Source organism: Heterodontus francisci, chromosome 4 (genome assembly GCF_036365525.1).
Source record: "Heterodontus francisci isolate sHetFra1 chromosome 4, sHetFra1.hap1, whole genome shotgun sequence".
NCBI classification, from domain to species: Eukaryota; Metazoa; Chordata; class Chondrichthyes; order Heterodontiformes; family Heterodontidae; genus Heterodontus; species Heterodontus francisci.
Genome location: NC_090374.1, coordinates 40,248,049 through 40,274,755, shown reverse-complemented (window position 1 = coordinate 40,274,755; position 26,707 = coordinate 40,248,049). Strand labels below are relative to the sequence as shown.

General features: G+C 41.2%; 1 protein-coding gene and 1 long non-coding RNA gene across 6 annotated transcripts in view; one reads left to right on the top strand and one right to left on the bottom strand.

The window, feature by feature from the left end:
* Positions 1-26,372, top strand: LOC137368978 (uncharacterized). The gene is made up of 3 exons (XR_010974847.1): positions 1-232; positions 2,491-2,620; positions 26,247-26,372. It is a non-coding gene; the product is annotated as an uncharacterized lncRNA (long non-coding RNA).
* primpol (primase and polymerase (DNA-directed)) overlaps positions 1-26,707 on the bottom strand; it is a 36,770-nt gene that overhangs the window by 6,671 nt on the left and 3,392 nt on the right. For all 5 annotated transcript variants that reach the window (XM_068029391.1, XM_068029392.1, XM_068029394.1 and 2 more), the window contains exons 3-11: positions 25,524-25,630; positions 21,773-21,911; positions 13,926-14,073; positions 9,272-9,559; positions 8,387-8,549; positions 5,273-5,370; positions 3,941-4,027; positions 3,705-3,813; positions 95-177 (exon numbers count right to left, since the gene is read on the bottom strand). In XM_068029391.1, the coding sequence (XP_067885492.1) occupies positions 95-177; positions 3,705-3,813; positions 3,941-4,027; positions 5,273-5,370; positions 8,387-8,549; positions 9,272-9,559; positions 13,926-14,073; positions 21,773-21,911; positions 25,524-25,630 (1,222 nt within the window). The remainder of the gene's footprint in view (positions 1-94; positions 178-3,704; positions 3,814-3,940; positions 4,028-5,272; positions 5,371-8,386; positions 8,550-9,271; positions 9,560-13,925; positions 14,074-21,772; positions 21,912-25,523; positions 25,631-26,707) is intronic.

The following is a 26,707-nucleotide window of genomic DNA, read 5'->3' as shown; positions in this document are numbered from 1 at the left end:
TCCAAAAGGAATTCAGAATAAGTTAGTATACAGTAGGACTACCGGCTTAAATAATGAAATGGTAACATTTCAATGGAATAAGATGCATTCTTACTTTCAGACCTGAAATTCTGAGCTCGGCACACAGGATCATAGCATTTCTGGTACCAGATTTCCCTCTTCAAGTCAACCACAATCCTACAAAATAAGAAAATGCTACAGAATACATGATTCCCTACCTGGCATCCCACAAGTAGGTACTGCGATTTTGCTGCTAGCCATTAAAGCAGCAGCAGAACTCAAACTGTATTCCATACCACCACGACCCCCCCCCAAAAGAAATAAATGAAAACTTTTTAAAAAAAAAGTTTTTCATCACAAAATTTCACAAATACTAGGACTGAATGTTAGAGGGAAACCTAACTGGATGTAGGGCTTTAAGTTAAGCCTTTCATATAGTGCAGGAGGTAGAGGTTATCTTATTTAATGACAAAAAAAAGTATTAAAACGAAAGGCTGCTGTGGACTCATTTAAGTAGTTTGTAGAGATTGTGTCCTGTAGGAGAATACAGTCGCTCATACCTTCTCATCCTGGTGTCATCCTACTGAAGGTATGCTGCAACTTTTCCGTGGCTCTTTTAAAACTTCAAAAGGTTGCATACATTTGGAAATGGGTACTTTCTTTCTTTCTTCTTTCTTTTGGGCCTCCTTATCTCGAGAGACAATGGATACGCGCCTGGAGGTGGTCAGTGGAGTGACCTCTCCATGGCGCATGTGAAATCAATGCACTTTAGGAAATATGGAGATTCCAGTTTTTGCTTGGAAACAGTAGTGATCACCAAAATACAGTAGCATTTTGCTACTAGGTGATTAAGAAACTTAGGAGGGGATAGTGTTGGACAAGCACAGGGATTTTTCTTTGCACAAGCCAAACAGGATAGCTTCAGTTTTAGCAATATTAAGTTAAATAGTTGTTTGGTAGTACAGAACTTGAGTATTGCTGAAAATAGAGACATGTTGTCAAAACTTTTTATCTTGCACTCATCAGGACAATATGCAAGAATATCAATGTAAGGGAAAACAACTTTATACTGTATGAGAAGAGAGTGCTGATTGATGGGCAAGTGAATTCTGATTGGTCGACGTGTTGCCATGGAGAATGCACCAGTTTACAGTGGCTGACAGTTAACTGCCAAGCTTTGTTTGAAATTTAAACCAGGCAGCTTGACTGGGCAAGGCATTGCCCTGAGGAATGAACCAGCGAATGGCTGTCACTTATTTTGTTAAGCTGAAATAGCTGCAATGTTTGTCCATGTTTACTGTCATGCAGGCCCCCACCTGCCAAGAATGAGGCACACATTATTTCGCCACATGAACATTATAACTTAAAACTGTTGCGGGGAAGAAAAGGGGGCCTATCGCAAGGAATTGCCAGGCCCCTCGGCGAAAAGACCTTTTTTTGCATACTAGCAGACACTGTTGGAACAAAGGAACCAGTCCCTGCTTTCCCAATACACAGAAGTCCGAGTCAGACTACTTTAGTCACATGACTAACTGGCTGTTGGAATTTTTTGAATTTGAACTTGCCGCAGAGTTTTAAAACTCAGAAAGCTCTTTGCTCCTGGACTGAGAACATCTTTCTCTCTTTCTCATGGAACTGAAGACCCATTGAAGACACGTGAACCCTAAGAGAGAAAGGTCTTCTACAGTGAACAAGGATTAAGAAGAATACTGGGCCCCAACGAAAAGCAAGACGACTACAGTGAGCACGAAGCACAGTAACAAGAAACTTCTGATATTGCCTCAAACCTCTTATTTTTCTTCTCTTTTCTGTCTTTATTTGCATGTGCATATTGCATATGCATGCTAGCGTGGGGCGCGGTGAATATTCGTAGGCGTTAACCGAATTAAAGTTTAAGTTTTGATAAATTATACTTTTCTTTTTTAAACCTAAGAAGGCCTGTTTGTGATCATTTCTTTGCCTTATAATTGGAAAGCAGTGAAAAGGATTCACCAAGGGGCAGCGCAAAACACAGTGTGCTTAAAAACATAAACCCTGTTACAATAAGACCAGGTGAAGGCTAAAAGGGACCCCCTAGACACCTTTCTCACCTGGTCGTAACAGTAGTGACAGCCATTCTGCATTCCCCATGGCAACGCCTCTAAATCAGAGTTCACTTGCCAACCAATCAGCACTCTCTTATACAGTATAAAGTTGTTGTTTCCCCTTATATTGGTAGTCTTGCGGATTGTCCTGATGAGTGCAAGATGAAAAGCTTCAACAACATGTCTCTATTTTCAGCAATACTCAAATATTAAGTTTCTGGAGGTTCTGGCTATCCATATAATGGCAGGATTTGAGGGTGGGAGCAATAAATGTGATAGTATAGCAAATGCAGTTTTACAGTAAATGTATAATTGTTAAATTATGCTAATTTTATTTCATGATAACCTCAGGTTAACTAGTTGTAATTTGATTTTTTTTTTCTTCCCTTCCCTCCTTTCTTGAAAGTGTGAACTCCTTGCTGGAGTGTACTTCCACAAGCAGTGATCATCCTCCTATACCTCATTCATGTGCTACTATTCACGTGAGCATTGCCAATGAGACCGACCCTCATGGTTATCTACGCTGTTACGGCCAGGTAAGAAATGCGTCTAGGGGTCTGTTACTATCTTCACCTGGTCTTATTGAAACAGGGTTTAATTTTAAATGCACTGTGTTTTGAGCTCCCCCTTTGTGAATCCTTTTTCACAACTTTCCAATTATAAGGCAAAGAAATGAGCACAAACAGGCTTTCTGTGGTTTAAAGATTAATTTATTAAAGCTTAAACTTAAACTCTAATATGGTGAACACCTACTGATATACGACGTGCCCACGCTAGCATGCACACACGATACACATGCAAGTAGGGACAAAAAAAGAGCAGAAGAAAAGATAAGTAGAAGAGTTTGAGGCAGTATCTTGTTACTGGTTTCTCAAGCTCACAGTAGTCCTTGACTGAAGGTATGGTCTTGCATCTCGTCGAGGCCCAGTATTCTTCGTAAACCTTGTTCACGTAGGAGATTTTTCTGTCTGAATTTACTTGTCTTCACAAGATTCAGTTCTGTGGGAGGGAGATGGAGGCAGGCACAGGAGAGGAGATGTTCTCAGTCCCTGAGCACACGGCTTTGAGTTCAAATCCTGTTTTCTCCAATTTTAAAACTCTCAGTTCAAACCTCTGCAACAGTCAGTTAGTCATCTAACCACTTCTGTGTAATGGGGAAGCAACTACTGGGTCCCCATTGTTTCAACATTGTCTGGTACTATGCAAATATTTTCCCAGTCAGGGGGCTTGCAGTTTTAAGTTTTAATGTTCATGTGGTGAAATCATATGTTCCTCAGTCTTGGCAGTTGGGGGGTTTGCCTGACAACACATGCAAACCTTTCAGCAGATGTCACTGGACAGTGACCTCGAGTGAGAAGCCCAGCCACTTATACCCCCTCTAAATCCAAAGCTGCTGAGGCAACTTTAAATTCCATACTGCTATCCTGTCAGGATAATTTTGACTAACATAGGACTGTGAATCTAATCCTGAAGCTCTCATGGTCATATGGTTCAACCACTCACTGCATAGTCTATGGAGCTGGGGAGGAATCTGACTTGTTGGATATTGAGTGAAGGTACCTCCAGTGATTGCAGAAAGTGCTGCTTAGATCATGTAACAATTGTGTGAATTGCACTTACATAATATTGTTGCTTTTATGAGATCTACCAATGTTCTCGCACCAGTGGTTTTTGCTAATGTCATAAACAATCAGTTCTTCAGAGGAGAAATAATTCCATCGACGCAAGACTGAGGAAATTAAATTATTTTAAAGCTATTATTAAAGCACAGTATAAGATCAAACTAACGTTCTGCTTTGCGGTAAGGTTTAATAATGCAGTAATATTGATGGTTAATGCGATTAAAAATAACTTACCACCTTGTATTCCTCCTTTGTTTACTTGACCAGTGATAAAACTATCAATCTCTGGGTACGGTGAACAATGGTAACCGACCATTGTATCTGTAAAACAGAATTCAGCTACAGTTCTCTGAAATACACACGCTACAGCAGGAAAGGGTGAACATTTATTACATTTATTTCTAAATAACTCTGTGAAATTTGGTGTGTAAAAAGCCATGTTTATTACTCAAGAGATAACATTAATGAATGGCACCTAAAATCAGACCCGTTAGGAACGTTTTTAATATTCAGGTTGAAATAGGCATGACTATCTTAATCATCGGGTTATTGCTAGATGATGTATTTCTGGATGTTCTTAGCTCAACTATTGTGTTGACACAATTAATCTCCTTAATAACAAAGCCACTCCGATATTATTATAATAATTCTAAAAAACTAAAACACTTGAAGCAGTCAAACTATCTAGTTTTGTGTCCAAGATTGTAGATAAATAGAATTATAGGGTACTTACAATGCATGTTGCCAATTGTTCTGGGTTAACCATGTCGTACCTTAGTCAGGTTCATGGTATGGAGCAACCACAGCCAGAGAATCAATTCCAGGTAGATGCATAATGCAACTATCTTGTCCTTATGTGTCCTATTTTCTTCATAGAATTCCTCTCCTCCATCAGCTCCTCTCTTAGCTTTACCCCTCTCTAATGGGCTTTGAACATTTCCGGTTGCTTGCTCCTCAATTTATTTCTAACCCACCTTCCTGCTTATTCCTAGGTCTCCACTTTTTAGAATGCAGGATATTTTACTTTTAGTTTAAAATATTTTTTTGTCATTTTTGTTCCCCATTTTCTAATTCTATCGATCCTATTTTAATTCTTTCTAGACTTCTTACTAATTTAACCTATCCTATATTTTAACATGTTTTCACTAAATTAGCAGAGACATGTTTCAATCCTCCAGACTTCACTTTGGGGGTGGGACCAAGATTTTTAACCAAAGGCTCAGACTGCAAAGATTAACATGATCATCGTGCTGGTTTACACATTAAAAACTTGGAAGTGATGAATGCACTGGTCAGTGGTTCAGATAACAGCAGTTAGATGGGTATGAGGATATAACTGCTACTGAATGCTTTCTACTTAATTCTGAGAAGTCAAGACCAAAACATAGAGAAAATCCCCACTTGGCTCTTTATTATAGTAAAATATGTATACTACTGGTGTTGAGCAGAAATAACTAATGTCATAATCCTTGTAAGTATACACAGCCAAAAGAAACAGCATATTAAAGGACTACTTTGATGATCCATCTAAGTAATATGCAAACAGATTATTAGCAAACTGAATACCTGATGCAGAGAGATATGGGATATCTTGAGCAAGCCATCCTTTGGATTTCTTTGTATCTGAGCTATCACAAGTCAGAATTGTCAAGCCATCAGAAAATCTGAAATTTTAACAGTATTTTGATCATACAAATTTACAAACCGTACCTAAATTTAATTATATCAGTACCTGACATTTTGTGATAACTATGATCTAGCATTCATCACTTGATTGAACTTGGAATTTCTATAGGCCAATTTAAAATCTTCAACCACTTCATTGACGAGTCAGGATCACAAAAACGTCCAAATCAATAAATGCTAGTTACTGTGCTCTTTGAATATTATTGTTCCCCTCTATTACGACATACAATACAATTATTTGAAGAAATTAAGAAAACAGTAAATTTGTCATCAGGAAAATAGTTTGTTCAAACACAAAAATAGGCATGGTGTGTGTGAAAATATCAATATAATTACTTTTACTTGATTGATCCAATAGAATTTTTTTTTAAAATTTAATCCAAAAGTAGGATTAATTTATGTGCAACAATACAAATTTAAGGAAAACAATGAAAACTAGCTGTCTTGTGAAACTAGGAAAGCAAGTCTGAAGCTAGAATCTTATTACAGCCTTGGTTCAAACATGGACAAAAGAGCTGAACTCAAGAGGTGAGGTGAGAGTGACTGTCCTTGACATCAAGGCAGCATTTAACCGAGTATGGCATCAAGGAGCCCCAGCAAAACTGAAGTCAATGGGAATCGGGGAAAACTCTCTGCTGGTTGGAGTCATACCTAGTGCGAAGGAAGATGGTTGTGGTTGTTGGAGGTCAATCATCTGAACTCCAGGACATCACTGCAGGAGTTCCTCAGGGAAGTGTCCTAGGCCCAACCATCTTCAGCTGCTTCATCAATGACCTTCTTTCAATCATTAGGGTCAGAAGTGGGGATGTTCGCTGATGATTGCACAATGTTCAACACCATTCGCAACTCCTCAGATACTGAAGCAGTCCATGTAGAAATGCAGCAAGACTGGCATCCGTGCCCAATATTAACTGGGATAGTTTTAGTGTGAAAGGAATTAGTGGAGCCGAATTCTTGAGGTGCATTCAGGAGAACCTTTTTGGCCAGTATGTAGCAAGTCCAACAAGAGAGGGGGCAGTTTTCGACTTAGATTTAGGAAATGAAGATAGGCAGGTGGAAGGAGTGGCAGTGGGAGAGCATTTTGGTGGTAGTGATCATTATTCAGTCAGTTTTAACATAATTATGGAAAAGGACAGAGATCGAACAGGAATTAGAGTTCTCAACTGGGGAAAGGCCAATTTTACTAAACGGAGCAGAGAGTTAGCAAAAGTGGACTGGAAACAGCTACTTGCAAGTAAATCAGTGTCAGAGCAGTGGGAGGCATTCTAAGGAGAGATTCAAGGCGTTAGGAGTAAACATGTTCCCACAAAGAAAAAGGGTGACACAGCCAAATATAGAGCCCGCATGGATGTCGAGGAGCTTACTGGGTAAGACAAGGCAGAAAAGGCAAGCTTATGTTCGACATTGAGAACTCAATACTACAAAAAGCCGAAAGGAGTATAGAAAGTGGAGGGGTAAAATCAAAGAGAGGGCATGAAAGAATATTGGCAAGCAAAATCAAGGTGAACCCAAAGATGTTTTATCAATACATTAAGAGTAAGAGGATAACTAAGGAGAGAGTAGGGCCCATAAAAGACCAAAAAGGTAACCTATGTGAAGGGACGGTAGATGTTGGATTGGTTCTTAATGAATACTTTGCGTCTGTCTTCACAAAAGAGGGGGACGATGCAGATATTGTAGTTAAGGAGGAGGAGTGTGAAGTATTGGATGTGATAAAGATAGGGAGAGAGAAAATTTACAGCACAGAAAGAGGCCACCTGTCCCATCGTGTCTGTGCCGGCCGCAAAACGATCCACCCAGTCTGATCCCACCTTTCAGCATTTGGCCCGTAGCCCTGCAGATTACGGCAGTGAGGCGCATATCCAGCCACCTTTTAAATGAGTTGAGGGTTTCTGCCTCTACTACCCTTTCAGGCAGAGTTCCAGACCCTCACCACCCTCCGAGTGAAAAACATTTTCCTCGTCTCCCCTCTAATCTTTGTACTAATCACTTTAAATCTATGGCCCTTAGTCACATCTCTCTGCTGAGATAAATAGGCTCTTCACCTCCACTCTATCCAGGCCCCTCACAATTTTGTACATTTCAATCAGATCTCCCCTCAGCCTTCTCTGTTCCAAGGACAACAACCCCAGCCTATCCAATCTTTCCTCATAGCTGCAATTTTCCAGTCTTGGCAACATCCTTGTAAATCTCCTCTCTAGTGCAATCACATCCTTTCTGTAATGAGGTGACCAGAATTGCACACAGTACTCAAGTTGTGGCCTAACCAATGATTTATACAGTTCCAGCATAATCTCCCCGCTCTTTTATTCTATACCTCGGCTAATAAAGGAAAGGATTCCAAAAAGCCTTCTTAACCACCTTATCAACCTGTCCTGCTACCTTCAGGGATCTGTGGACATTCACTCCAAGATCCCTTACTTCCTCTACACTTCAGTATTTTCCCATTTATCGTGTATTTCTTTGCCTTGTTTTACCTCCCCAAATGCATCACCTCACACTTCTCCAGGATGAATTCCATTTGCCACTTTTCTGCCCATCTGACCAGACCACCAATATCTTCCTGCAGCCTACAGCTATCCTCACTATCTACTACATGGCCAATCTTTGTGTCGTCTGCAAACTTCTTGATCATGTCCCCTAAATTTACATCCAAATTGTTAATATATACCACAAAAAGCAGGGGACCCAGTACTGAGCTCTGCAAAATGCCACTGGAAACAGCCCTCAAGTCACGAAAACACCTGTCAACAACTACCCTTTGTTTCCTGCCACTGAGCCAATTTTGTATTCCAGACCCACAAATGCCCTCTGAAATGGCCTAGCAAGTCACTCAGTTCACAGGAAACTTGTGATAGGCAACAAATGCTAGCCTGCCAGCGATGCCCACATCCCATGAAAGAATGAAAAAACCCATTTATATTGTAAACAATGTCTCCTCCCCCTTCCCCCTACTCTTTCTTAAATCAGTGTTAAACTTCATCAATGCCATACCTGACGTTACTGACCAGAGAGTTTAGAAAAAAGAGCTCCTCCCTAGAAACATTCCTTTTAGGCTTGGGAACAAACTGGTTGTCTTCAGCAACTTCAAAAGAAGTACTCTTTCCCAGTTTGGATGACTTATACAGTCGGAAGTTTCTGTTCTTTGTATACACACCTTCAAAAAAAAATCAAAGCAAAGCACAAATCTGTCACGTTACACTTTACAGCAAGAAAATGGAACAGTTGAGGTAGAATCTTAATTTGGGGAATTGCCTCAAGCGTACAAACTGCAGCTATGCTTAATCAGAGGAAAACAGTCAAATACATCAATGGTCTTTCTCCCAAACTTCTTGTAACAGATGTTTGAGTTATAAACAAAAAATGCTGGAAACTGTCAGCAGACCCGCATTTTCTATTTATATTTCAGGTTTCCAGCATCTGCAGTATTTTGCCTTTTGTATTTCTGTTTCTGAATGTCTATTGTTTTGTGGATTTCACCAATGGGTTAAGATGAATTTGTGAATCCTGAAGCATTATGTATGAAGTCCTATAGATCCGGCCAGACTATATGTACCTGCTGATTTGCCACCCTTCTGTTTCCTTACTTGTAACTTTAATAATGTTTTTAAAAGCTAAATATTGAATTGAGAAACTACATCTTTTTTGTAACAGCTTTCCATGTAATTAAAATGTATTTTCCCATAGTTTCTCTGTGCCACACAATCTGCTCTCAACTTCCACATCACCTGTACTGTATTGGCAAACTGAGGCTAGCTAACTAATTGAGCATCTCCTCCTTCAGTTACTATCTTCAATTCTCAGGCACCTATAGCAGGAATCAGTTATTGCTTGATTATTAACTGCACATAAAGTTGAAATGAAAAAGTAAGCATTTACCTAGATCCACAAAGAGTTGGTTACTTCCATATTTATCTTTAACAATCAGAAATGACAAATCTGTATCTAAATTGCTTTTCTCAGATTTTTCCCACGATGTACATTTAATCCTTTTTGAGGAGGAGTTTTCAGAACCATCCATATTAAAATGCTTCCTCTTGTCCGGAGTGACTGGAATAAATGTATTGGTTGACTGGAAGGCACTGTCACTAGGATCTTGGTCAATTCTCCCAGATCTGTTTTCCAATAATCTAATCACGGGCTGCAAAGTAGTTCTTATAAAATTTCCTTAAACAAAAAACAAATTCCATAGTCACAGTATGGTTATCGAATCACATGTACAATAATTTGTTAGATGCAATTATTTCAATTTCTTTTATAATAAGGCATTTGGAACATTTTGTTTTGAACAGCCAGGTCTCTTTCACATGTGGAAACCCATCACCATTCTTACAAGTCTCTGTATCAAACTACTGAACATTCCATACAAGTAATGGTCTGGATTTTGCCTTAATAACAGTGGGGCTGTTGGCACTCACTGTTATTATGCAGTAAAGTGAACTGCAACCTCTGGAGTCTGCACATGCACAGTTAAACACGGAGATTCACAAGTCGCTGTCCAATTTGCCCTGTCACTCCACAAGCTGCGCTACAACAGTACCTCACCAATTGATTCAGCATTGAGATCAATGTAAGGACATGAAGTTGCCATACTTAACCCACAAAACACACCAGAAAAAGTTAGGGCTGGTGCATTCAGATGCAAGATGAACTTTTGTGTGTGATAAGCCTTAACTACTGTAAAGCAACCTCTCTGGTACTGAAAATTTAATTTTATAAATGTGGAGTCTCATTCCTCAGAATTTATTTATTGTTGGAAATATATATTTTAAAATTTTTTTGTCTCTTATCTCTCTATTCCAATCCCATCTTTCTTCCCCTCTCTATTTTGCTTTCTGTACATAATTTACAATTAAATATTCTAACTTATACTTCCTGGTATAGACTCCGTGTGGCTCAGTGACGATTCTTCAATTTGATTGGTTGAAGACACACACTGCTCCTTGTCCTGCTTACACAGGATCCCCTGTGGAGGGTGCCACACTGGAAATGATCTCTAGGAATCAAAAATTGCCACTCAAACGTTGCGAAAAGTCAGTAGGCAGCTGTAAGTATGGCGAACAGCAAGCGCAATTTCTTCCCCGTTGACTACAAAATCCAGGCCAATGTTTTAATATTCCTGCTACCAAAGGCACAATTTCTCCATAACCCATTTAGGAACAGCTTGGTAATAGCCATGGTTTAGAGACCCTCAAAAGTACAAGGGGAATACTGGAGTTCAACTAGCCAAACTCCTCAGCTGCTTGTTCAGTTAGGTCCTCACTACCCAAAAGGTCACAGATTTGCAGGGTTAGCTGGTGCCAAGTGGGAAAAAGGTCAGGCCCCGGCTGATTTTATGAGCTGGAGTTCGGAAGTGAGAAACTAGTGAGGAAGGGGGAGGAGTAATATTTTCAGGGCGGGAGAGCGTGGAAAACAATTATTGGCTGTGGGGATGGTGGGAAAGGGTTGAAGGGAAAATGTTGGAAGGTTGGAGGTGGTGGGGTGGGGGGGGTGAAGTTCGGGTATGGAATAAAGTAAGTTTAGTTAATATTGTGCAATGAAAAGACCATTGGGGGGGGTTATTGGGGAAGGGCCTCCATCTCCTAAATATTTATTAAAATAAAGCACATCTACTGTACCCTTAAAAATCTACATTTTTGCTAAGGGCTTAAAGGCCTTTAAAATAGCATCCGATGCCTTTGCGGCGTCCGCCCCCTCTTTGTCACTGGGGGCGGCCGCTCCATCCCCTCTATTTAAATCAGCCCCCACTCATAATATCGCAGGGGCTGTGCTGCGGCATTTCCATTTTGGAAGGCTGCCACTCTCACAGTGCGCTGCCGCGGAGTGCGGTGCGCTGATAAAATTCAGCCCGATATTTCAGTGTCCAAATATGGTTGGTGGCATAATGGCTGTTTAGTTCTGTAGTCTGCTGATCTCCCTTGCACATTTTCCTCATTATGTACCTGCTCAATCAAGAAAACCACTAGGAAGTTGGTTAAATTTAACTTGATTTGCCAACTGTTGCAGATCTCTAACTTGAACTCAGATGCTTTGCTGCTTTCATAGCCCTCCTGAAAGCTTGTAACTTTAAAAAAAATAAAAGTCTCCTTTTTCAGCTCATCCTTCTCAACTGAAGTCTTAAAAATGCCTCAATTACAGTCTGTTTTCCAATAAATTAGCAGCCAATATTTGGCAATATCAAGATTACATACTGTTCTAACATAAAAATCCTCCAAAAATCTTTTCAAATATGTGACTTTTCATAATCTAAATATTAATAAAAAAGTACTGAAATGAGCTGTGATGCTGCATATTAAAAATAGGTGGGTAAAATGCCTCCGGCCCTTTAAGGGCTCTCTGGAGCTTTCCTTTGGTCAACCCCAGATAGACAAAGGGAAAGTGCTGTTGCATCCAGTTCTAAACAGATGAAAATTGTCCTGTACTTAATTTAATAAGATATAATATTTAAATAAAACTTTTATAATTTGACTAGGGGACATGGACTGAAAGTTTTGGGCAAGCGATGCAGGGGGAATGTGAGGAAGAAAATTTTTACACAGCAAGTGGTAATGATCTGAAACTCGCTGCCCACGAGGGTGGTGGAAGTGGAGACAATCAATGATTTCAAAAAGAAATTGGATGGGCACTTGAAGGAAATAAACTTACAGAACTACAGGGATTGAGTGGGGGAGTGGGACTGACTGGATTGCTCCATGGAGAGCTGGCATGAACTCGATGGGCTGAATAGCCTCCTTCGCTGTAAATGACTCTGACATTGCCTCTTTTTAATATGGGCTGAATTTTACAGACACCCCGGCATTGGGGGTCATCCGAAAATGCCTATGGGAGAGGCCCACTACGGACCTCGACGCTGGGAAGGCCTGGCCCCATATTGCCAGCGGCGGTGGCGAGGCCCCATAGTGGCCCCCCCCCCCCCCCCCCCCCGGCTGCTTGGTGACGGGAGCCCAATTTAAATATGTTAATAAATGTAAATAAATGGATTGATTAGTGTTGCGCTCTCACCATCCATCCCGGAGCAATATTGCCGGTGGCCGGCACTCCTGTGTCTTCAGATCCCGATCCAAGGCAGAACACTGTTGGGGAGGGGGGAGCAGGTAAGTTTTTCAGTGTGGGGGTGGGTGGTGGAGCGGCATCAGTCATTTCATTGGTGTAGGGAATGGTGGGAAGGGGTAAAGTTTATGAACTTTGAGGGAGGTGGGGAAGATCAGGTGCACAAGATAAGTATTTTGGGCAGGGAAAGGGCAAGGAATTAAATTTATGGTTGTTGGCGGGGTGGTGGGAGAAAAGCAAGATCAATTCATTTAATTTTTTAAAAATCCATTCTCCTTTAAATATTTAAATGCAATGATAGGGCTCAAAACCCTTTAAAAATGGCAGCAATGCCTGCGCAAAGGCAGCTGACGCCATTGCTGGGACAGACAGCCTGCCCTCTCCACTTCATTGGGGGCGGCTTGGGGGGTCCGCCCCGGCCATTTAAATGAGCCACTGCGTTTAATATCGTGGCGGGGCTCCACGGTGTGCAGCCCACAGGGGCAGACCACCATTGTTTATGTCCACTACCGATTACAGCAGTGGAAGTATAAATTTCAGCCTTATGACTCTGACCAAAAACACTTTAAGGCTGACAAAATATTAGAACATAGAACATTACAGCGCAGTACAGGCCCTTCGGCCCTCGATGTTGCGCCGACCTGTGAAACCATCTGACCTACACTATTCCATTTTCATCCATATGTCTATCCAATGACCACTTAAATGCCCTTAAAGTTGGCGAGTCTACTACTGTTGCAGGCAGGGCGTTCCACGCCCCTACTACTCTCTGAGTAAAGAAACTACCTCTAACATCTGTCCTATATCTATCACCCCTCAACTTAAAGCTATGTCCCCTCGTGTTTGCCATCACCATCTGAGGAAAAAGACTCTCACTATCCACCCTATCTAACCCTCTGATTATCTTGTATGTCTCTATTAAGTCACCTCTCCTCCTCCTTCTCTCTAACGAAAACAACCTCAAGTCCCTCAGCCTTTCCTCGTAAGACCTTCCCTCCATACCAGGCAACATCCTAGTAAATCTCCTCTGCACCCTTTCCAAAGCTTCCACATCCTTCCTATAATGCGGTGACCAGAACTGCACGCAATACTCCAGGTGCGGCCGCACCAGAGTTTTGTACAGCTGCAGCATGACCTCGTGGCTCCGAAACTCGATCCCCCTACTAATAAAAGCTAACACACCATATGCCTTCTTAACAGCTCTATTAACCTGAGTTCACTAAGTGGTGTAGATTTGGCTATATGGATCTGTATAGGATTTTCCAATCTCACTATTGCTCATTCTGGCCCTTCCCCATCAGCCACAGTAGCTGGAAAATACTCAATCACATCCCAGTATGCTGGAGGTAAAGTAACATTAGTCAGAGTCTGGATATAGCATGGGTATCACTGTCTACCCCCATTGACAGTGGCCCATTTTGCTTTTGTTGTGACGTGATGACATCAAACCTTGTTAAGAGAAACAGGATCATAGAAGACTTACCAACATGCACATTGTTCTTAAAGACTGCATTAGGAAGATGAAATACTAGATGGCGGCTAAATTTTTGATGAGTACTGGAGTCCAAGTTCAAAATATCTTTCACTGAACAGTTAATGTTGTACATTTCTCCCAATTTTCGACAAACATACTGAATAAAAAGTAAAATTTTACTGTTACTGTTTGATCACAATCACACAAGTCCTTCTAAAGACATAAACTCTATACTTAAAAGTGATTGCAGCCTCACAGCTCCAGCGACCCGGGTTCAATTCTGGGTACTGCCTGTGTGGAGTTTGCAAGTTCTCTCTGTGTCTGCGTGGGTTTCCTCCAGGTGCTCCGGTTTCCTCCCACAAGCCAAAAAGACTTGCAGGTTTGGTCGGTAAATTGGCCATTATAAATTGCCCCTAGTATAGGTAGGTGGTAGGGAAATATAGGGACAGGTAGGGATGTGGTAGGAATATGGGATTAGTATAAATGGGTGGTTGATGGTCGGCACAGACTCGGTGGGCCGAAGGGCCTGTTTCAGTGCTGTATGGTCTCTAAACTAAACTCTCACTGTACTGCATAATTTTAACTGTACCATCTATTTGATTTAAATATGACAGAACTTGTCATGTACCCATAAATCTTTGTTTACAATGTTCTAGCAAAATTAATACAATCGTATTTACTAAAGAATGTGTATAATATTGAAGTGTTCGCGTCTGTAGATCTCATTTATCAGGAAGCTGCCCTTTTCACATTTATCTACAAGCTGGTTGTCACTCAAGGCAGCTGTCGTCGGACATTGCACAATTGGTAATCCATCAACTACAATACAAATTCTACGTAGGGGAATACTTTATTTCAAATGTAAAACTAAATGTGATTCAGGAATATGAGAATAGTGCCTTAGTTGGGGTTACAGTTCCACAGTAACCAGCAGTCCTCTATTACCCAAGACAACTGCTCTTTTTTTACATGTTGGCAAGTCACTAAACTATGAGAGCATCACTGTTCCTCATCCAATATCCATATGTTCCCATTTTCCAGCATTGGTCAACAGACAGTAATCAAACGTACGAAACCTAGCTAACCTTCATTCCACTAGGCCAGGGACACTAAGACCGACTGCAGTTCCATTTCCCCTGCTGAGTGAGATCTGTTAATTCAGGGATTTATGTTGAAACTTTTGTGGTATATGTGGCTAGGAAACATGCAAAACCCACCAAGTTATTATATAATTGTTAAAGTTATATACTTAAAAATGTGTATGAGACGTTAGATTATCTCTCCACATTTTGCAGGAGCGAACATTGAATTTTCGCATAGGAACAGAAATGGGAGGGGTGGGGTGTTGAAAATGAGCCAACAATGTGGAATGGACTGGAAAACTGCACAGTGGAGGCTAAAACCCTGGAATCATTAAACAAACAAGAAATTGTTGCAAAGAGGAAAATGTAGAGTTGTTCTGAACAGATGAACTAAGATGGGCCAAATGCCCTTACTCATTACAAGTACATTGTGATAATCATAGACATTTACGCCACAGAAGGAGGCCATATGGCCCATTGAGTCCATGCTGGCTCTCTGCAGAGCTTATCAAGTCAGTCCCACTCCCCTGCTCGTCCCTGTAGCCCTGCAAGTCTATTTCTCTAGTTAGTAAGTTAGCCCAAAGGACGCATTTTTCTGCAGTGCAAAAAAGGAGAAACAGACTTAAAAAACATCTTCACACTATAGCCGTCCAGGAAGCTTTCCCCAGTGGTAATCTTCGGTATGTGGAGGATACTGGTGATCTTGTAGTTTCTGCTCTGTTTCACATAACCTTATACCCAAGAGAACTTTGAGACAGAATGAAAGGATTACAAGGACCATTTAAAACTTAATTCTTCTCAAAAAATAGTATTTATATTTGTCAAAAATTGATTACTAAATGTTATCAATTTAATTGTATTTATAATCAAAATCAAAATGACATCCTCTGTCACCATCACCCTGGTGCACTATCCTGCCTCATCATTCTCAACTTTTCTGCACCATTTGACATAGTCGGCTACACAACCTTGTCCCAGAACCTCTGCTCCATTGTCAAACTCAATGGGACTGCATTTGTTGAGTTCTATTCTTACCTATCCAATCATACCAGAACATCTCCAGCAATAGCTTCTCTTCCCAACTCCATGCTGTAACAACAACAACTCATATTTATAGAAACATAGGAGCAGTAGGCCGTTCAGCCCATCGAGCCTGCCCTGCCATTCAATATAATCTTGGCTGATCTTCCACTTCAATGCCTTTTTCCCACACTAACCCATATCCCCTTCTGTCATTTGTATTCAGAGATCTGTAAATCTCTGCTTTAAACATACTCAATGACTGAGCTTCCACAGCCTTCTGGGGTAGAAAATTCCAAAGATTCACAACCCTCTGAGTAAAAACATTTCTCCTCATCTCAGTCCTAAGTGGCTTTCCCCTTATTTTGAATTTGTGTCCCCTGGTTCTAGACTCCCCAACCAGGGGAAATGTCTTAGCTGCATCTATCCTGTCTATCCCTTTATAAGTATTTTGCAGGTTTCAAGGAGATCACCTCTCATTCTTCGGAATGCTAGAGAATACAGGCCCAGTTTCCCCAATCTCTCTTCATAGGTCAGTCCCGCCATCCTGGGAATAAGTCTGGTGAACCTTCGTTGCACTCCCTCTGTGGCAATAATATCCTACCTAAGGTAAGGGGACCAAAACTGCACCCACTATTCCAGGTGCGGTTTAACCAAGGTTCTATACAATTGAAGCAAGACTTCACTACTCCTGTACTCAAATCCTCTTGCGATAAAGGCTAAAACATCATTAGCTTCCTAATTGCTTGCTGCACCTGCACATTAGCTTTCAGTGAGTTATTGACAAGGACAGCCAGGTGTCTTTGTACATCTACACTTTCTAATCGCTAACCATTTAAAAAATACTCTGCACATCTGTTCCTCCTACCGAAGTGGATAACCTCACATTTTTCCACATTATATTCCATCTGCCACGTTCTTGCCCACTCACTAAATCTGTCCAAATCCCCTTGAAGCTGCTTTGCATCTTCCTCACAACACACATTCCCACCTATTTTTGTGTCATCTGCGAACTTGGAAATACTACATTTGGTCCCCACATCCAAATCATTGATATATATTGTGAACAGCTGGGCCCCAAGCACTGATCCCTGTGGTATCCCACTAGTCACAGCGGCCAACATGAGAATGACCCGTTTATTCCTAACTGTCTGCTTTCTGCATGTTAACCAATCTTTAATCCGTGTTGTGCCTTTAACATAATAAAACATCTCAAAGAGCTTCACAGGAGCATTATATAAAAAGAAACGCCGAGACATGTAAGGAGATATTAGGTCAGATGACCAAAAGCTTGGCCAAAGAGGTAGGTTTTAAGGAGTGTCTTAAAGGAGGAAAGTGAGTTAGAGAGGTATAGGGAGCATATTCCAGAATTTAGGGTCTTGGCAACTGAAGTCACGGCCACCAATGGTGGAGAAATTAAAATTGGGGATGTTCAAGAGGCCAGAAATGAAGAAGCGCAGATATCGTAGAATTGTTACAGTATAAAAGGAGGTCATTCAGCCCATAGTGTCTGTGCAGGCTCTCCAAATGAGCAATTTATCTAGTGCCACTCCCCCACCTTCTCCCCGTAGCCTTGCCCATTCTACCTTTTCAGATATCAATTCAATTCCCTCTTGAATGCCTCGATTGAGCCTGCCTTCACCACAATCTGAGGTTGTGCACTCCAGATCCTAACCATTTGCTCTGTGAAAAAGTTTTTCCTCATGTCGCCATTGCTTCTTTTGCTATTTACCTTAAATCTGTGCCCTCCTGTTATCGATCCTTCTACCAATGGGGAATAGCTTTTCCCTATTTACACTGTCCAGACCCCTTATGATTTTGAACACCTCTATGAAATCTCCTCTCAACTTTCTCTTCTCCAAAGGATGATTACTTTTCATCTGTGTTCACTGTGGAGAGGGACAATATAGGTGTCGTGATGTACTTGATCAAATCAGCATTGAAAAGGAGGAAATATTAGGTGTATTAGCAGGCTTAAAGGTGAATAAATCCCTAGGCTCAGATGGGATGTATCCCAGGCTGCTATGTGAGGCAAGGGAGGAGATAGCAGGGGCTCTGACACAAACTTTCAAATCCTCTCTGGCCACAGGAGAGCGACCAGAGGACTGGAGGACAGCGAATGTGGTACCATTATTCAAGAAGAGTAGCAGGGATAAACCAGGTAATTATAGGCCTGTGCGTCTAATGTCAGTGGTAGGGAAATTATTGGAAAAAATTCTGAGAGACAGGATTAATCTCCACTTGGAGAGGCAGGGATTAATCAGGGATAGTCAGTATGGCTTTGTCAGGGGGAAGATGGTGTCTAACAAATTTGATTGAATTTTTCAAGGTGGTGACAAGATGTGTGGATGAGCGTAAAGCAGTTGATGTAGTCTACATGGACTTCAGTAAGGCTTTTGATAAGGTCCCGCATGGGAGATTGGTTAAGAAGGTAAGAGCTCATGGGATCCAGTGTAATTTGGCAAATTGGATCCAAAATTGGTTCAGTGGAAGGTCGCAGAGGGTGATGGTCGAGGGTTGTTTTTGCGTGTGGAGGCCTGTGACCAGTGGGGTATACAGGGATCGGTGGTGGAACCCTTACTGTTGTAGTGTACATTAATGATTTAGATGTGAATATAGGATGTATGATCAGTAAGTTCGAAGACGACATGAAAATTGGTGGTGTCGTAGATAGTGAGGAGGAAAGCCTTAGATTACAGGACGATATAGTTGGGCTGCTAAGATAGGCGGAGCAGTGGCAGATGGCATTTAATCCAGAGAAATGTGAGGTGATGCACTTTGGGAGAACTAACAAGGCAAGGGAATATACAATGGATGGTCGGACCCTAGGGAGTACAGAGGGTCAGAGGGACCTTGGGGTGCTTGTCCATAGATCACTGAAGGCAGCAGCACAGTTAGATGAGGTGGTTAGCAAGGCATACGGGATACTTGCCTTTATTAACCAAGGCATACAGTATAACAGCAGGGAGATTATGTTAGTGCTGTATAAAACGCTGGTTAGGCCACAGCTGGAATACTGTGTACAGTTATGGTCACCACACTATAGGAAGGATGTGATTGCACTAGAGAAGGTGCATAGGAGATTCACCAGGATGTTGCCTGGGCTGGAGTATTTCAGTTATGAAGAGAGACGAGATAAGCTGGGGTTGTTTCCTTGGAGCGGAGTAGGCTGAGGGGGGACCTGATTGAGGTATACAACATTATGAGGGGCATTGATAGATTAGATAGGAAGAAACTTTTTCCCTTAGCGGAGGGGTCAACAACCAGGGGGAATAGATTTAAGGTAAGGGGCAGGAGGTTTAGAGGGGATTTGAGGAAAATAAATTTCACTCAAAAGGTGGTTGGAATCTGGAACACACTGCCTGAAGGGGTGGTAGAGGCAGGAACCCTCACAACATTTAAGAAGTATTTAGATGAGCACTTGAAACGCCATAGCATAAGGGCCAGGTGCGGGAAAATGGGATTAGATTGGATGGGTGCTTGACAGTCGGCGCAGGCACTTTGGGCCAAAGGACCTGTTTCTGTTCTGTAAACCTGTATGACTTTAAAACAGTCCCAACTTCTCCAATCTATCCACGTAACTGAAGTTCCTGATCCCTGGAACCATTCTCATGAATCTTTTCTGCACTCTTTCTAATACCTTCACATCTTTCCTGAAGTGCAGCGCCCAAAACTGGACACAGTACTCCAATTGAAGCCAAACCAGTGTTCTGTACAAATTTAACATAACTTCCTTGCTTTAATACTCTATGCCCCTATTAATGAAGCCTAGGATGCTGTTTGCACTATTAACTACTCTCTCAACCTGTCCTGTCACCTTCAATGATTTATGTACATAAACACTCAGGTCTCTCTGCTCCTGCACCTGCTTTAGAATTGTATCCTTTATTTGCTACCAAAATGAATCATTTCATGCTTCTCTGCATTAAATTTCATCTGCCACATGTTTGCCCATTCCACCAACCTGTCTGTGTCCTTTTGAAGTTCTACACTGTCCTCCTCACAGTTCACAATCTTTCCAAGTTTCGTATCATCTGCAAATTTTGAAACTGCACCCTGTACACCAAGGTCCAGGTTATTAAAATAAATCAGGAACAGCAAGGGTACTAACACTGACTCCTGGGGAACTCCACGACAAACCTTCCTCCAGTCCGTAAAACGTCCATCAACCACTACCCTATTTCCTGTCACTAGGCCAATTTCATATACATGTTGTTACTGCCCTTTTATTCCATGAGCTATAACTTTGCACACAAGTCTCGGATGATTGTGGAGCTGGAGGAGATTGCAGAGGTAGGGAGGGGTGGGAGCCAATGAAGCACATCAAGCACAGGAGTGATAGGACAGGGGTGATTATCTCTGAAGTCCCTCAAGGATCTATTCTTAGACCATTCCTCTTTCTCAACTACATGCTGCCCCTAGGCGACATCATCTGAAGATATGTCACCAGCTTCCACATGAACACTCAGGTTGCGCAATTCTACATCCCCCAGCTTCTGTGCTGTCAGATTACTTGTCTGACATCGAGTCCTGGATAAATTAAACACTGGAAATATTTGGCTCTCGCCACAAACTCTATACCCTTGCCATCAATTATCTTTCTGGTTCCCTCTCAGGTTCATCTAAACTGATTAAAACCACGGCATCCTATTTAACCTTGAGCTGAACTACTGACCCCGTTTTCTCTCCGTCTCAAAGACCACTTTCACTCAGTATCATTCACTTCTGACTGCATCAGACCATCTGTTGCCAAAATCCTTATCCATTTGTCAGCCCTTGTTAGTTCCAGACTCAACTACTGCAATGTTCTCCTAGTATGCCTCTCATCTTCCAGCTTCCACAAACTTCAGCTCATCTAAAGTTTTTCTACCCATATGGTAACCTACACCAAGTCCCATTTGCCTATTACACCTGTACTCAGCAACTTACCTTCATGGCCTCACACGTCTTTATTTCCGTAACCTGCTCCAGTCCTATAACCCTCCAAGAACTCTGTGTTGCGTGCAATCCTGGTCGCCACACTACCAGAAGGACGTGGAGGCTTTGGAGAGCGTACAGAGGAGGTTTACCAGGATGTTGCCTGGTCTGGGGGGCATTAGCTATGAGGAGAGGTTGGAAAAACTCGGATTGTTTTCACTCGAACGACGCAGGTGGAGGGGCGACATGATAGAGGTTTACAAAGTTATGAGTGGCATGGACAGAGTGGATAGTCAGAAGCTTTTTCCCAGGGTGGAAGAGTCAGTTACTAGGGGACATAGGTTTAAGGTGCGAGGGGCAAAGTTTAGAGGGGATGTGCGAGGCAGGTTTTTTACACAGAGGGTGGTGAGTGCCTGGAACTTGCTGCCAGGGGAGGTGGTGGAAGCAGATACGATAGCGACGTTTAAGAGACATCTTGATAAATATATGAATAGGAAGGGAATAGAGGGATATGGGCCCCGGAAGTGCAGAAGGTGTTAGTTTAGGCAGGCATCAAGATCGGCGCAGGCTTAGAGGGCCGAATGGCCTGTTCCTGTGCTGTACTGTTCTTTGTTCTCCATCTCATTCACCTTATTTAAGACCCTCTTGAAAAGTTATTGACTCTGTGCTGATTTTCATGTGATTACACTTCTGTGAAGTATCTTGGGATGTTTTTCTGCATTAAAGTCACCATATAAATGCAAAGTTTTTAAATCTACTGAAATTGCTCTAAACTAAATGAAGTATTTCAGGGAGAAAACCAAGATCGAACACAAAAATATACAAATATATCAGCACCTGAATTAACTTTGCTACCATCTGTTTCCCATCACATTCTGGATTTGTTTGTTTAATGAATTCCAAGTCAAAATACAAATGGCAGACAGACCCTTCGGGAATTACTTCATAGCAATGCATTAATGAATTTCGGTATTTCCTGAAAAACAACCATGAAATATTGGAAACTAGGAGTATTATACATATGCACTGAACTATATAACTGGCATGGAGTATCTACAGTAGGTTGGCTTGCATCTACGAGTCTTAATAATTAAGTACGACTTGTTAGACCATTTGAATTAGGTTATAACCTTATTAAAAACAATTTAGTACAAAATTTAGATTTCAGACCGTACAATAAGCCATTCCAATACTAAAAGCCTCTTCGTAAAGCTTTAGTCAAGCGACCTAAACAGATCATATATAAGCGACCTAAACGTATATAACTGACATAAACAGATTATATATAATCGATCTGGGTCATATAAGTAATTTCCCTAGTCTGGGCAATTCTATCTTGCATGCTCAAGAAGCAGCTTAAAGTTTACCCTTTTAAATCTTAAAGGTTGTAAGTTTTCCTGACTACTGGCACAGCTATTCACGACATGATCATACCTAAAGAATTATAAACAATTCCACACAAGGAGAAATTAATAATCAAACGCAAATTTTAGGGTAGAGTTTCCGCTTGGGTGTAACTGGCGCCAAAAAGTGCGACTGCTTTTGAAAGGTTCCCCCCCCCACCCCCAGTGCCCTGAGTTTCTGCTCAAACCCATTTGCATATTGCTGAACACAAAATTTGCCATGAACCAATGCAATTGTGTGGCGTTTTGAAATGTAATTGTTTTTCATTTTGTTTTGCAAATTATTCCTTGATATATTGAAGAGTGAAATTGGTAGTTTCATTAATACAGCTGAAAATGAGTTTATCATTAAAAAATAAGTATATTTAATCACAATGCCAGTTCACCACCCATGAGTAACAAATTTTAAATTACCGAAAATGACATTTTAAAAATATACAAAACTATTTTCCAGTTAGATTGGGGTACAATAATCAGTTTCATAGTAAATTTTTAAAAAATAATTATGTTCAAAACCTTTCCAGACGCACCCATTTATGCTTTTGCACCTAAAAGTTTAATTTTCAGAACCTTCTTGAAGGCCTGCAGACGAGCACAGTCAGCAGAAATTTCCAAAGTTGATTAATTCACCTTGGGGCCATGGACAGTTTTGCGGATGGTGCCAGATTCTATATTCAACGTTTTTAAAATTACAACAAACGTTTGCGGAAACTCAAGTTGCTCTGAACAAAAAGTGTGCTTAAAATTCCACAATCTTTTACACTGATTTCTCGTGAATTGTGCTGAAACAACCAGTGCAATTGAACAGAAACTCCAGGCCCTTAAGTTATTACGCTGAATTCCTAAAATATAAACATAAATATTTCCACAGTTCAGCTAACATGATCAGTACAATGCCTTACTCTTGTTATCTTATCATACAATACCTTCTTCTTGCAGTTGGTAGCTATTCAGTCATGCAAATCTGTTAAGTCTGTTTTTAACTTTTTTTTTTGTACATTAGTCCAGGCAACAATTTACAGACACAAGTCAATTAAAAACCGTGGTATCTATACCACAATGGCACATCCTCAATTGAGTGGTTAGTTCATACAAGAATAACACAATTCAATTGGCCGATGCTGTATAGCTCAGTTTTCATAATACTTTGAAACAGTATTGACAAAGAGAACATTATACTTGTTCAGTTACTAAAATTCACCTCTGCTTACATACTGATATCATCCAATGTTTAAGTAACATTTTTGTAAAATTTACCACGTCCAAGACAGATTGTTAAGGATTGCAAAGCAGCCAAGTTAATTCCATTATTTAAAAAAGGTGAAACCACAGACTGGTAGGTTTAGCATCTGTTGTAGTGAGCACCTTTGAAACTACTGACAAAGCACCTAGAGAAACATACAGGGGGAATTTTATGCTCTGTGCCACAGTGGATTTGGTGGCTTGCGGGGTGATATAATTAGATGGGAAGTGTTTTTTTCAGATTCCTGACAGCGGGAAATGTTAGAAGAATTAAGTCGGTGGTGGGTTTACGGGCATTCCGGGTTCCCCCAGCGCAGTGGCGGATTGCGGCTTTGCATTCAGCCTTGTGGCTCCTGCCTCACCATCTCCACTTGCCCACCCTCCCTTCTCTCTCGCGATTTCTGACGCCTCCTCCTCAACTGTGGTGAGCAGCCTTATGTCAGGACTCCCCCTTCCGTTCTAACACGGTCACACTGGTTGTGGCTTCGTTTATCCTGCAGCAGACAGTGCAGATTTAATGACATGGTAAAAGATGCATCACAACTGATGCATACATGTATCACCATCACTCATTCTGCAGTGGCGTTTGCACGACACAGCCAAGCACATAAACAATGTCAATCTTCATTTTCATGCGAAATCATTTAATGAATGGCACCAAGGCTGCTCACGCATTCTACTGCATTCCTTGTGTACCCTCTGCCTTAAAGACACGGAGCAAGGAAGGAAAACAATGTAGCTGCTTCACCAAGACCACTTACCCTCGCTGATCTGAGCAAGTCATTGATTCACTTGTGGCACTGCACCTATGTTCTATGAGTGACCCCCCCCCACCCCACCCCACCAAAGTTCAAGACCTCCTCTGCTACCTCCATCCAGGCTGCCTTGGTGAGGCTGGAGGGGCTTTTCCCTCTATCTGCAGGGAAGCATCACTGAACCATGGGATGGGAAGCTGCCTGCTGGCTAACCTGTGATTTACTTTGGCTGCAGGGAAAATAAATGATGTGAAGTTGGTGGTGACTTTCACAAAATAAGGGAGGCAACAACATTTTGATTTAAGTAAAAGCTTCAATTTAAGGTAGTCTGAAGATACTTACATGAAAGGAAGACTGCTGATCTTTGAGGCTGCAAGCACAGAATTTATTTAATCTGTGGTGATCATGGTGCTTGGGGCAGCGATGGCAGGTTCCACCAATGAAAGGCTGCCCCCGCCACATGATCCCATGTGTCCCCTGTGCCCGTTGCCGCATGGCTCATTTATATACAAAATCGCATGCAAAATGGGAATTGCGGCAGAAGCAGACATTATGACAACTTCTTGCTGCCGGGAATGCCGGACAAACATAAAACATAAAACCGTTGTGTTAAAAGGTAAGTCAGTATGAAATTAGGAAATAGTGGTCAGGCTAAAATTAACTTGCTAGAGTTTTTTGCAGAAGTTGCAAGCATGATGAGCAGTGAAATATAGTTGATATGGTACACTTGGATTTTCAGAAAGCTTTTGTCAAAGTCTAGAATAGTGACTAATGCTTATGGTAAAGAGTCATGGAATAGAAGATAAAATATAATACTGGAGAGAAAATTAGTTCATTGACAGAAAACGAGAGCAGCCATAAATTGAGACTTTTCATGCTGGAAGTAGGCTATAAGCAGGATACTAGAGGGAGTCTTGAAACATTTGCTATTTATAATGCATTACATCATTGCCTTGGAATGAAATATTGTAAGTGAAATCTCAAAATTTGCAGTACACATCAAAATAGGAGAAAGGACCAATAAGACACAATGCAATCAGGCTGAAAGAACTCAGTTTTTCTTTCCATCAAGGCTGGTGGAGCAGCAGTGCTTCAAAGCCTCACAAGGAAAGCTTAAGCTTCCCCTACCCTTGAAATTCACTTAAAACAACCTCTATTATGCCTTATTAGCATGATATAGTCACTTACTGATAGTAAAACCACAGCTCCGTATATGTTGTGACAAGGTAAATTCGCTGTCCATGCACAGTATCCTTCTTCACATTCTCGTTCTCCAAAGCAAATACGTGAACATCCTTTAATGAAAATGTTGAAAATAAAAAGGATACAATTCAGGCACTAATTCCTTCTTTAGCCCGTGTTGTTTGCTGAAGGTTTTCAACTCTATTATGATTTGGCTCTTGGAAAGTTCTGTTTAATATCAGGACAATTTTTATGGAGATGTATACCCATTTAAGCATTTCCCATTTTCTCCCCTTTCTCAATTCATCCCTTTCCCAGGTACCTAGTTTCTATGTCTAAGAATATGGGATATACAGAATGCTGTCAACTCACAAGAGCAGAAGACTGCCCAAATGATTTTACATCCCCATCTTCAGACAGGAACTTTGACTCCTCTGCTCTACATGCTACTGTTCTTAAGGGTGAAAGTGTGATGTTGGGAGGATGATTTGGGGAAAGAGGGCATTTGAACCTGTGCTCTTCAACTATGTGGTACCATCCACTGACAATTTAAATGCCCCATATAAATTATTCAAAGCAAGACTTAGTTTAAAATAATTTTTGTTGACCTTTTTTATTTCCTGATAGCATTGTACTCTCACTTTAACTCTCTAAAAAGAAAAATGATTATTCCCTGACAAAGATGTTCTCTGATATGAACAATTTTGGTTTTAATCTGTCCTTGAACAGCTGGAGAAGAGCATCACTTCAACTTCTGAAATAAACTACTGACTGTCCTACTGTTGAAGAACCTTTATTTCCCCATTGGACGGCTGTGAAGACTTCAAATAACCTCGTCCTGTTCCACATTGGAAGATTCCACTTCGGCAGGAGGGTAAATCTGCAAGCAGTTTATTTTTTGTTTTAAATGTTGTTTATATCTTTAAGAATTGTTTAAGAATTTAATTTTTCTAGTTAAACAGTTAATTTGTTGATCTAAAGACACCTGGTTTGGTTCGCCTCACTCGGGTTAATAGATGGTTCAATTCGGCTGTGGTTTTCTCTAATTTGGAAAGTTTAAAGTGATATGTTAGGCGATCAGTGGAGTGGTGAGACTGATTTGACAGTGCGTTGTTCCCACCTCAATCAGAATTATATATTTTGACTGGGGGCTTTTTCTTGAGTGGTCAGTCGTAGCAATATTCACTGTG